At 45.4% G+C, this 11,614-nt stretch overlaps 1 protein-coding gene across 1 annotated transcript; it reads left to right on the plus strand.

Moving 5' to 3' along the window:
- The first annotated feature begins 1,195 nt into the window (after positions 1–1,195).
- Positions 1,196–10,701, plus strand: LOC110539103 (tryptase-2). The gene is made up of 5 exons (XM_021626079.2): positions 1,196–1,290; positions 2,191–2,362; positions 3,095–3,366; positions 3,847–3,983; positions 9,970–10,701. Exons 1-5 carry the CDS (start codon positions 1,239–1,241, stop codon positions 10,156–10,158), a joined length of 822 nt encoding a protein of 273 aa, XP_021481754.2. The 5' UTR covers positions 1,196–1,238; the 3' UTR covers positions 10,159–10,701.
- The last annotated feature ends 913 nt before the right edge of the window (positions 10,702–11,614 follow it).

Consider the following 11,614-nt stretch of genomic DNA (forward strand, 5'->3'; position numbering starts at 1 on the left):
CGTGATTGGGAGTCCCATAGGGAGGCGCACAATTGGCCCAGTGTCGTCCGGGTATTGCTAGTGTGGGCCGTCATTGTAAATAAGAATTTGTTCTCAACTGACTTGCCTAGTTAAAATAAAGGTTACATTTGACCATGAAGCCCTGATTCACAGTGTCCTCTGAACAGCTGATGTGTATGTTACTTGACTCTGTGAAGCATTTATTTGGGCTGCAAATTCTGCGGCTGGTAACTCAAATGAACTTATCCTCTGCCGTAGAGGTAACTCTGGGTCTTCCTTTCCTGTGGCGGTCCTCATGAGAGCCAGTTTCATCATAGCACTTGAAGAAACTTTCAAAGTTCTTGAAATTGACCAGACTGACTGACCTTCATGTCTTCAAGTAATGATGGACTGTCGTTTCCCTTTGCTTATTTGAGCTGTTCTTGCCATGGTCTTGGTCTTTTACCAAATAGGGCTATCTTCTGTATACCACCCCTACCTTGTCACAACACAACTGATTGGCTCAAATGCATTAAGAAGGAAAGAAATTCCACAAATTAACTTTTAACAAGGCACACCTGTTAATGGATATGCATTCCAGGTGACAACCTCATGAAGCTGGTTGAGAGAATGCCACGAGTTTGCAAAGCTGTCATCAATGTAAAGGGTGGCTACTTTGAAGAATCTACAACAATAAAATATATTTGGATTTGTTTAACACTTTGTTTTGTTACTACTTGATTCCATATGTGTTATATCAAAGTTTTGATGTCTTCACTATTATAGTAAAGAGTAAAAATAAAGAAAATCCCTGTAATGAGTAGGTGTGTCCAAACTTTTGACTGATAATGTACATATTGTAATCATGCAGGTTAATTGTTCTTAGGTCGGGATTCAGTCCATGGAGCGCTGAGCCATTTAAAGGTAACCAGGCCTTGCCTGGTTCCTCTCTATAGTAAACACAAACTCTGGTTGAAAACTAGAAATGTCAGTGGACACTATTTCTTTAATTGAATAGCTTGAGATAGAAATATCACCTCATCTCTCTTTTTGAGAATTTGCATTCTGAAAATAAAATAGAACATGATTTTATCAGTAACCCAGATGAGCAGCCTGCTATCATTGGAACTGTTAATCAGATTGCACATGTGTAACATTGATGTAATCTAAGCATGGACGTCTATAAAGCTGGACTTCAGTCAGTCAGTGTCTATCCATCAAACAGCCGTCTGGTTGGTTGGATACTGACAGGAAAAGCTATGGGTTTTTGGGGACTACTGTCTGTAATTTTGCTGGTCCAAGATGCTGCAGGTGAGGTCAACAAAAATGTATTAATTAAAAGAGCATCAACTCGTTTTTAGCTTGCTTGGTCCACAGTAACTATTACATTCATCAGATAGTGACAACATTTTTTTTACTGGTGTTTTAATTTGAGCATCATTAGCCTACATATTTGGGCATGTACATAATTGTTTTGCCATCCACTAGAACAAAGAACTTCAAGCATATCTCTCTGTTTTGGCATTAGTTACCACTAAGGGCTCGATTCAAACCATATGCATAGCTCAGATTTAAATGTAAATGTAATTTCCAACTGAGACGACATATGTAGCATTTACCGTGGCATGAATGCAGCTTCTGCTAACGCGGGAATATTGCCTTAAAATGTATTGCACTTTTGTGCAGCTCTTCAGCGCTTCGAATATCACCACTACATATAAATACTTATCACCACTATATCCTTTTAAAGGGGAAATCTGCAGTTGCTACATCCAATTAGGACGTATAAATTAAGCTGATTCTTGAAGAATATCACTTAATAAATGCCTCATGAGGTGAGTTTGGGACCCATCAGAACCCAAAGCTTATTTTACTCCAATGTTTTGCAAAGTAAATGTAAACAAACATTATATAGCCTCAAATCATGTTTAAAACTGTAATTGTGATATCATAGATGGTCAGTCCTTGCATCCAGAGCTCTGTCTGTGAATTTGAAAGTGGTTACAATCCTCCTGCCCAATCCCTCCACTTTTTACAGAGACAGGGGTGGGGAGGATCACTTTGTTATTATTTCAACTGCTCAGATGTTCTAGTGCGGTGGCACTAATTTCAGAGTTCTGACAGGAGCAAAGTATCAAATGCAGAGTGTTTGTACATGAAACTGTGTCACAGTCTGGCATTCTTTCCACCCTCCATCTCCTCCCTCTCTAGAATCGTTTGTGCCCCAGGCTCGGAGCTCTATCGCGGGGGGAAAGGATGCTCAAAAGGGCAGCTGGCCGTGGATAGTCTACCTTTTAATCACGGATAATACAGGCTCCTTTAGCTGTGGCGGATCCCTCCTTACTGAGGAATGGGTGCTCACCGCTGCACACTGTGTTGACCCGTAAGTGTGTTTGTGTGTGAAGGAGGTTTGCATGTTGAACTCATTATCGTGTCTGCAGCCAAAATGACGTTTTTTCCATGGTTGTAATTTTCTTAACGTGTCTACAAGCAGAAAACCAGTTTACCAACTAGAATGACATCATTATAATTTCAAAGGCCAAATTTGCTTGCTGGAATAGAACCGAAAGATTTGTATGAAATATATCAATGTCTGTGTAATGTTTCAATCCAACCTGGACTAAGGGGTAGACATAACAGAGTAAACGTAAATCTGAACCATGCCGATTAGTATGATGTTACGTTTAGTATGGTATCTATTCATTTGTGGATGTCCATCATCCATTTTGTATGATATGTTACAAATGACAATTCATATGATATGTTAGGAATTGCAATTCGTACAATATGTTACGAATTGCAAGTCCTACAATATGTTATGAATTTTCTAAATGTTTAGTAGCAAGGTAGCTAAAAAAGTAGTAACTAGTTGCAAAGTTGCTAATAAAATAAAATGCTACCGTTGTCTGTGATAAGATCCGTGATAAGATTCAAACACAGCTTTGGGTTAATTCACATTACAACCATCCTACTTTCGTTTTTTGCCTTAAGTAACATATCTTATGTAACCATATCAAATGTAACATATTCTAATTTCAGTGTCCTGGATTTAAATGTACTATGTTACACCTAGTCTATGAGACCAGGCTGTTTTACCTGTCTGCATGTGTATTAGGAATGACAACCCTATTCCAGACAATTCCTTCATTCGTCTGGGGACACACAGCCTGAATGAGCCATCAGTGTTTTATCGAACCATCTCACGCATCGTCAGTCACCCACAGTACCAGCGTTTTGCCCTGCTGCACGACATCGCTTTGGTGAAGATGAGAGAAAAGGTGTCCTTTTCCTCTCTGGTGAAGCCCATGTCCCTGCCCAAACCGAGTGATAACTTTGGCCCAGGGTCGAAGTGCTTCGTCGCTGGCTGGGGCGATGTCGGGAACAATGGTGAGCAAACACACAGCAACACCGATATACAAACACTCACAGTGCCAGGTTCTAAAGCATAGCTTTGGTTGGTTTGGTCTTGATTGAATGTCAGCATTAAATTCTGTGGGCGACATTTTAGTAGTGTAAAATGATTTACCACAAACCTCATTATAAAGCTGGTGGTTCCAGCATTGAATGCTGACTGGCTGAAATGCTGATTGGATATGACCCCCCAAAATGTTTTACCTTTCTAATTATGTTGGTAACCAGTTTATAATAGCAATAAGGCACCTCTGGGGTTTGAGGTATATGGCTAATATACCACAGCTAATGGCTGTATCCCAGCACTCCACGTTGTGCATGGCCGGGGTATATTGGCCATATATCACACCCCTTCGTGCTTTATTGCTTAATTATAATCTTGCAGTGTGATTTATAAACTTTTATTTACTCAGAGGAACCCAATTGAGACCAGTTTCTTCTTTTCCCTCCCTCCAGTGAAATTGTCTGGTAATAGGACCCTCCAGGAGCTGAAGTTGCCCATCGTGAAACGAAGCACCTGTAAGAAAAAGTTTCCGGACCTCACTGACAACATGCTGTGTGCTGGCTCCATAAAAGGGAAAGACTCCTGTCTGGTGAGTCTTCTTTCCTGGTCTCCTGATTGGTACATATACATGTTTTATACAAACACAGACCCTCCCTCTGCAATGGTTTTCTTCTGGGGAAAGAGAGGCGGACCAAAATGCAGCGTGGTTAGTTTTGTACATCTTTAATAAAGATGAAAGTACAACAATCTACAAAACAAGAAACGTGGAAAAACCAAAACAGTCCTATCTTTTTTTTTTTTTTGAAAAAATAATTTATTACATTCAATACCATTCATTCTTTACAACTCATAATTTTTATTCATACTTCAATAATGGTATTTTAATGTAACTAAACAAGAAACCCCAAACAAAACCTCAGGGGAGCATCTTCCCTCCCCGTCATCCTACAAACTACCTTTCCCTATCTCCCCGTCCCTAATCTATCCTCTTACAAATCTAAATGACACCCAGCCCTAAACCCCCCTTCCACCTCTCCCGGGCAGCATGCTGCCCCCACTTCCTCTCCTCCCTCTTCATCCTCCCCTTCAAATCTCCTTCCACCCTCCTCACTATCCCTTCCACCCCCCAATCTCTCCCTGTCTTCACCATGTTCTGCCTGGCTTCCCACAGCCCCCGTTTAAAGAGACTCATGAGAAGCCAGAGCAGAAACCTGTCCCTATCCGCCCCTCTCGCTCTCCCTACACCTCTCTCTAACCTGGCCCACGTCAATACAAAATCCCCCCTTACCAAACCTAACAACACCTAGCCCATACTACTCCGGCAAAGGCACAGTCCCAAAAGACATGGCGCACAGTCTCCTCCCTGCCACAAGAGGATCTTGGACAGGTGGGGATTGCACCAAACTATACCGGTACATGATGGATAGTACCGGCAAGCACTTATGGAGGCTCAACCAATTCAGGTCCTTGAGCCTGTTGTCCAGACCCCGCGCCTGCACTCCCTCCCAGACCACTTCCGAGATGCCCACTACAGGCGTCGGACTCCCTGCCTTTCTGACCTCCTCGTACAGGTGCCTGTGATCTAAACCTACTCGGGCAACTTCAACCTCAGGGTGCGCACGCAGCCACTTGGCCGCATGACCAAAGTGCCACGGCAGCTGTTCCGCCCGAGGACCCGTGTTAGACCACACCATTACGCTTCTCGCCTGATACGAGAAGAACACCCGCTGGAAGTAACCGGACGGGTGTATCACTGGATGAGCAAGCTCCATTAACAAGAAAGAAACAAAAATTGCGTCCAGCTTGAGGGGGAAATGTGGTACCCCCCTACCTCCCTCCCCGATGGGACAGAGCATGCGTGCCCTGGTGACCCACTCGCACCTGCCACTCCACATGAACTGAAACACAAGCCTCACTAGAGGCCTCCTCAGACTAGCCGGCAATGGGTAGATGTACGCCAAATACAAAAGAGACGGCAACACATCCACCTTTAGGACCAGGACTTTGCCCATAAAAGACAAATACCTAGCCTTCCACATTGCTAGCTTCCTCTGTACCACTGCGATACGCATGTTCCAGTTTAGCGTCGCTGAGCTGGAGGTCTCAAAATGGACCCCGAGAATCTTCAGGGCCCCCTCACAGAGAGATAACCCCCTGGGCACATCCGTTCTACCACGCCATCTTCCGAAAAACTTGACGGAAGACTTTGCATGGTTCAGAACTGCTCCCGACGCTCGGGTGAAATCCCCAAAGATGGCAAGGGACCTTGTCAGGCACGAGTCCTTGCACAGCAGCAAGGAAGTGGCGTACTGCGTCATCTTAACACGCAGCCCACCACTTCCAGGGATCAACAAGCCTTCCACCCCTGTGTCTGCCCTAATGGCAGCCCCCAGAGGCTCCATGTACAGAACGAAGAGGAGAGCCGAGAGTGGGCACCCCTGCCTGACCCCAGACGAGAGGTCAAAAACGTCACCCAAGTGACTATTTACACTAACTCGGCACCCCGCTCCAACATATAATGTACGAATCCATCCTATGAACTTCTCCCCAAATCCTAATCGACCTAACACTCTGAATAAAAAGGATCTATTCACGCGATCAAAGGCTTTCGCCTGATCTAGCGCTGCTACCATTAAAGGCAGTCCTCTATCTTCAACCCAAGCGATGGAGTCCCTGATTAACTGTAGGTTCCATCTAATAGAGCGGCCCTCTACCCCACACGTCTGATCCTCATGGACGACGTAGGGAAGGGCTGTGCGCAACCGGTCTGCTAAAACCTTTGCAAGTAGCTTGTAATCTACACACAGCATGGTCAACGGCCGCCAGTTGCCAAGGTCTGTTACTTCCCTATTCTTATATAAAAGTGACAGCACACCAACAGCCATTGATCCCCCCGGGACCCCCGTCTCAAGGATGGCCTTCAAGACTTCGAGGACCACTGGTCCAAGTATACCCCAAAACTTGAGATAAAACTCAGCCGGCAGCCCATCCATCCCAGGCACCTTCCCTTTTCCCATCCTCCTAAGAGCGCTCTCAACCTCTTCCAGTGAAATCTGGGCCTCCATCACTTCTCTAATGTCCTCCGGCAACCGCCTGGACAAGTGTTCTAAAAACACATTTCCCTGCTCTACATCTATTTCCCTTTCCTTAAATAAACCTTGGAAATGATCAGTTGTCACCCTGACCATATGGTTCTCTAACTATACTACCATTTTCTTCCCTAACGCCATGCATTACCTTCCTACTCTGTCTGGCCCTAACCGACTTAAAGAACATAGCAGAACAAGTCTCATTGTGTTCTAGAAAGCCACTATGCGCACGCTCCAGGAAAGCTCGAGCCTTCTGCTCCTGCAACTCCCTGAGCTGCGCCTTTAGGGTTGCGGATCTCTCCCAGTCAAACGACCCGCAGAGGTTGCCTGCCTCGTACTCGAGTTCAATTAACCTTTGGATACGATCCACCTCCCTACTCTCCTCCCTTTTTTTCCTCTTGCAATACCCTATTATAAAAGCCCTAATCCTCACCTTAACTAATTCCCACCACTCTAACACCCCCTCGCACATGGACCTGAGGCCTTCAAGCCTCCAAAAGAAACCATAAAACCCGTCAACAAAAGCCTGCTCCTCCAGCACATCCCGATCTAACTTCCAGTACCCCTTACCAAAGAGGCAGACTGGCGACCCCACCTGCAGAAGCACCCCGTCGTGATCCGAAAAGAAAACAGGCAACAGCCGCCCAGACAACTTACCCAAAGACCTGGGTAAAAAAATATAGTCGAGCCTCTGCGCAACCACCCTGGAGTTGCGCCATGTAGGACCGGCCATTTTCGGAGTAGTGTGCAGGCCACCATCAACCAGACCATGGCAAGCCATTAGCCCGGTGATGGCGCCTGCACTGCTATCCCCCCCTATTCCTAAATCTGTATTAAAATCCCCCCCTATCACTAATTTCCTATTTGTGACACACAGGGGCGCCAGACAGTCCACCATCTCCCTCCTGTCTGCCACCACCTGTGGCCCATACACCACCATTAATCTAAATTTACAATCCCTTATCGTGACATCCACCCCTATAACCCTCCCCTGCATCACCACAAAAGAACCCTCCACTTTTACCTCCCTGTGCCCACACAAAATCCCTACCCCCGATGAGTGCACCCCCCCAATACCCCAAACCGACTCCCCTTTGTCCCACTCCTTCTTAAACCTACTAACATCCCCTCCATCCCTCAGGTGAACCTCCTGTAAAAAACAAAAATCAAACCCCACACCCTCCAAATAACTAAAAACCGCCCTCCTATTAACATAATCCCTTAAACCCCTTACATTTAAACTAACAAAAGTAAAATTAGACCCCATGAAATAATAAAATAGAAACATGTAATACACTCAAATACTAAACCCAGACAGAAAAAAAACAAAAACAGGAGACTCACCCGATGCTCCCCTGCTTCATATCTACCGGTGATAACACCATCCGTACTCCCGACGTCCCCCCCTCTTCCTCCATCTCACCAACCCAGGATGCAGGAATAGTGTTTGGCTCCGGGGTGCCCTGCACCCTGGGTCTACCCCCACACTCCTCCCCCTCCCCAGCGCTGCAGCTGTTTTGGAAAAAAATAGGGGAGGCTGAGTCCCCAAACAAAAAACTCCCCACCTCCTCCTGCACCCAGTCCTGAGACTTGTTAGGTGTGTCCCCACCCAACAAAAGTTGAGGGCCTGGGGAAACCAGCAGCAACCTAGAGGTTTCTCCCACCCCCATCACTCTCTTGACCATCCCCTCCCTCTCACTGTCGGCCAATCGCACCCTCCTCTTCATTCTCTTCTTTGGTGATGGCGGCAGTGGAGAGATACCACCCCCCCCCCCCCCCCGCCAGTTCCTCCACCATACCCCTCATCTCTTCCACCAGGGCACTTTCCCCCCACTCCACTTGCTCTTCCACCATCTCCTTCTCCACCACTCCTCCCTCGCTTTCTTCTCTCTCATGCTCCTCCACTCGCTTGCCTTCGCCGCTTTTCCTGGTTCTCCTACTCCCGTGTCTTCCGTTTCCTTCTCTCTTCCATCCGCCACTTCTTGCTCCTCCTCCTTCCTTGCGACCCTCCCCTCTGGACCTGTACTCTGGTCATGAGGCATTCTTCCTTCCCCTCCTCTTCTTCCCCCATCCCCCGCTCCTGCTCCCCCCCCCAGCCACAGACGCGTATGACCTCGTGGCACGCCTTAGGCTCGTCACAATCCTTCGCCTCGTGCTCCCCAGATCCACAAAATCTGCATTTTCTTGCGCTGCACGAGGCGAAGATGTGGCCATAGGCCATACAGCGCCTGCGAAATGGAGGCTGACGTGCATAAAACAATGTCCCCCTGTCAGCCCCCAGGGAGAACATAGCAGGAGGATGGAGGTAGCCACCATGTCCCTTTGGGTCCTCCCTGAGGAGGGCCTGGAAGCCTCTCCTCCCATTCCAAAACCCAAGGGAGTCTTTGAGGTGCCTTGCTGAGGAGACGTTATCCATGTATCTCCCCAGAAAGGCCCTCACCTCTTCGTCCTTAACGTATGGGTTGTATATGTTGACAGTTACAAACCTAAAGTTGTTCCTCGCCAGGCTTGTTATTTCATAGTGGTTCATCGGCCTCTCACCTCCCACTGCTCTTGCCCTTCTCAGGATATCATCGTGTTTCTCCTCTGTATATAGTGCCACGTCGTATGCTCCCTCCAACGAGTTGCCTTGGAAACAAAACACGTCCTTCACCGTCAGCTTTAGAATCCCCATCAATATTATCCTTCCAAAAGTTTCCCGTCCTAAAGGCTCCAACTCCTTTTCCTTCCAAGCAAACCGAATCGTGTTGGCCAGCCCAATCCCAGGGACCGACCGTGTATTTTGCACCATCTCCGCAAGGAGAATGGCGCTCGTTCTCTTCTCTTCCAAAACAAGGAAAAAAGAAAAAACCAAAGTGACTGAGCCTATCTGGTGCCACAAACACAAAGACAGGAACAATCACCCACAAAACCCAACACAAAACAGGCTACCTAAATATGGTTCCCAATCAGAGACAATGACTAACACCAGCCTCTGATTGAGAACCATATCAGGCCAAACATAGAAATAGACAAACCAGACACACAACATAGAATGCCCACCCAGCTCACGTCCTGACCAACACTAAAACAAGGAAAACACACGAACGATGGTCAGAACGTGACACCCTCTCTCTCTCACACACACACACACACGTGGGCACACACACTAGTGATGCGCCAGTCCCCGTGAGGCGGGCGGGTTTAGGGTCATGAAATATTGTTAATTATTCAACAAATGTTCAAGAGGGAAAAAAAGGAACTGTACAGAGCATTCTCTATATTTTTGGGTAAGGTTCTTAGATTTTTCACTTTATCACATAATCAGCTGGTTGTGGATGGGTTATAAGCAATTGTGGGTAGGTGCAGGTGAACAAACAGCTGACCCACATCACTGACACACACACACACGCTCTTTCTCTCTCTCTATCGTTCTCTCTCACATACACACGCACACTTACTTGAATGTTGTAAATGTATGTTTGTGTTGTTTTCTTGGTTCTACAGGGGGACTCTGGTGGGCCGTTGGTTTGTCCCTCATCTGGTGTGTTGGTCCAGGTGGGAATCGTGAGTTTTGGGGATATCAATGGCTGTGCTTTGAAAGGCTTCCCTGGAGTCTACACCCGTGTGAAACGCTACATGGACTTCATCAGCGAGACTATAACCTCAGACAGACAGGCTTCTGCTGAGGCCTAGGTCACCATGAAACACTGTCTGTTTTACAGTCCATATCCCCCTCTCGCTCTGTCTTCCCTTTCTCTTCAGTTCCCTATTGAGCCAAAGTCCTTACTTGAGATGCAGCTGGAAGTGATTTAAAATGACAAGATATTGGTATTGATTGTGAATTACTTTGTGGTTTTATTCTTTACCAGACCTTTAAATTATTTTCCAATATATTTCGAAGTATTTAGTCAACTCTTCCTTGAAAATACAAGATGTTGAATCTGTATTTGAAATATTTATTTGAAATATTTAAGTACTCTATGCATTTGAAACCAGGTCTGTTTGAACACAGGGGTATTTGTACATGATTTGGAAACAAGTAATTGAAAATAGTTTAAAATATAATGTATAGAAAATGATTAGAAAATATACAGAAAATACATCTTTAAAATATAAATACTTTAATAAACATGTATTTGAACCCAGGTCTGTTGTAAAAAAAAAAATGTTCAATGACTTACTGGCTATGTCCTTTTCAATAGTAGCTCCTTAGTAAACTGCAAGCATCAACCCTTCCGTTTCAGTTTTTTTTGTGTGAGAGTGTCACAAAATAGAAAGTGACTTGTTCTAGAATCTAGGTTGAGCGGTATGAAGCAGCGACCAGAGCTAAGGTCCTCTCTTATCATCTGGGCCAGGGATTTCGATATCAAAGTATACAGCAGGAGAGAACAGGGGACATCCTTGTCTGACATCCATGATCTCTACATGCCAGGCATGTGCACAGATAGGGCTCCACCAGTGCTCAAGCCTTTTGCCCATACTATGAGTAAGGGCCCTTTTGCCCTTCTATCAGCTCGTAATTTTTTTTTAGTTGATTAATTACTTTATAGTGTCTTTAAAAATATAGATTTGATATGTAACGAATTGCACAAACTATCGCATTTAATATTTGTGAATCTTGAAAAATATCTCCTCCCCCACACTCCCACCTCAAGTGTGCACTTGCCTGACTTCTGCATGTAGTGCGATGTACAGTAATTGGCTATCCGGTGGTGAGTTTGAATACTGGTAGGCTACCTTTGAGTTGGCCCTGTCATGTATGTCTTGTACTGTTATGGACAGAGAAGGGGGCAATTCACTTGTTTGTTAGTAAGCGGCAGATGCAAACTCAAATCAAGTAAAACATTGTTTGGTTTGACAGCATAGCTAACTAGCTAGCTAACTAGCAGATTTACATCATAATGATCAGCTGATAGCCTCTTTTCCCAATGTCACTCTTTATCCCACTGGGCACACAGTGGTTCAAATAACATTGTTTACACATCATTTGAATGAAATTATTTTGAACTAATGTGGAATAGACGTTGAATTGACGTCTGTGCCCAGTGGGACGTCTCTAGTTATTACCCTACTAGGAGTCACTGGCATGAGTGTGTTGTTGCATTAGATAAATAGGTCATTGCAACAAAACAAAAAACAATTTGATACA

The sequence above is a fragment of the Oncorhynchus mykiss genome, chromosome 12 (assembly GCF_013265735.2).
Source record: "Oncorhynchus mykiss isolate Arlee chromosome 12, USDA_OmykA_1.1, whole genome shotgun sequence".
Taxonomy (NCBI): Eukaryota; Metazoa; Chordata; class Actinopteri; order Salmoniformes; family Salmonidae; genus Oncorhynchus; species Oncorhynchus mykiss.

What these genes read in the sequence shown, in the direction of transcription:
- LOC110539103 (XM_021626079.2), top strand. Translation starts at nt 1,239, where the DNA reads ATGGGTTTTTGGGGACTACTGTCTGTAATTTTGCTGGTCCAAGATGCT. An exon ending in GCTGCACACTGTGTTGACCC is followed by an intron (nt 2,363 to 3,094) that starts GTAAGTGTGTTT and finishes CATGTGTATTAG; the next exon opens with GAATGACAACCCTATTCCAG. An exon ending in GGGCGATGTCGGGAACAATG is followed by an intron (nt 3,367 to 3,846) that starts GTGAGCAAACAC and finishes CCCTCCCTCCAG; the next exon opens with TGAAATTGTCTGGTAATAGG.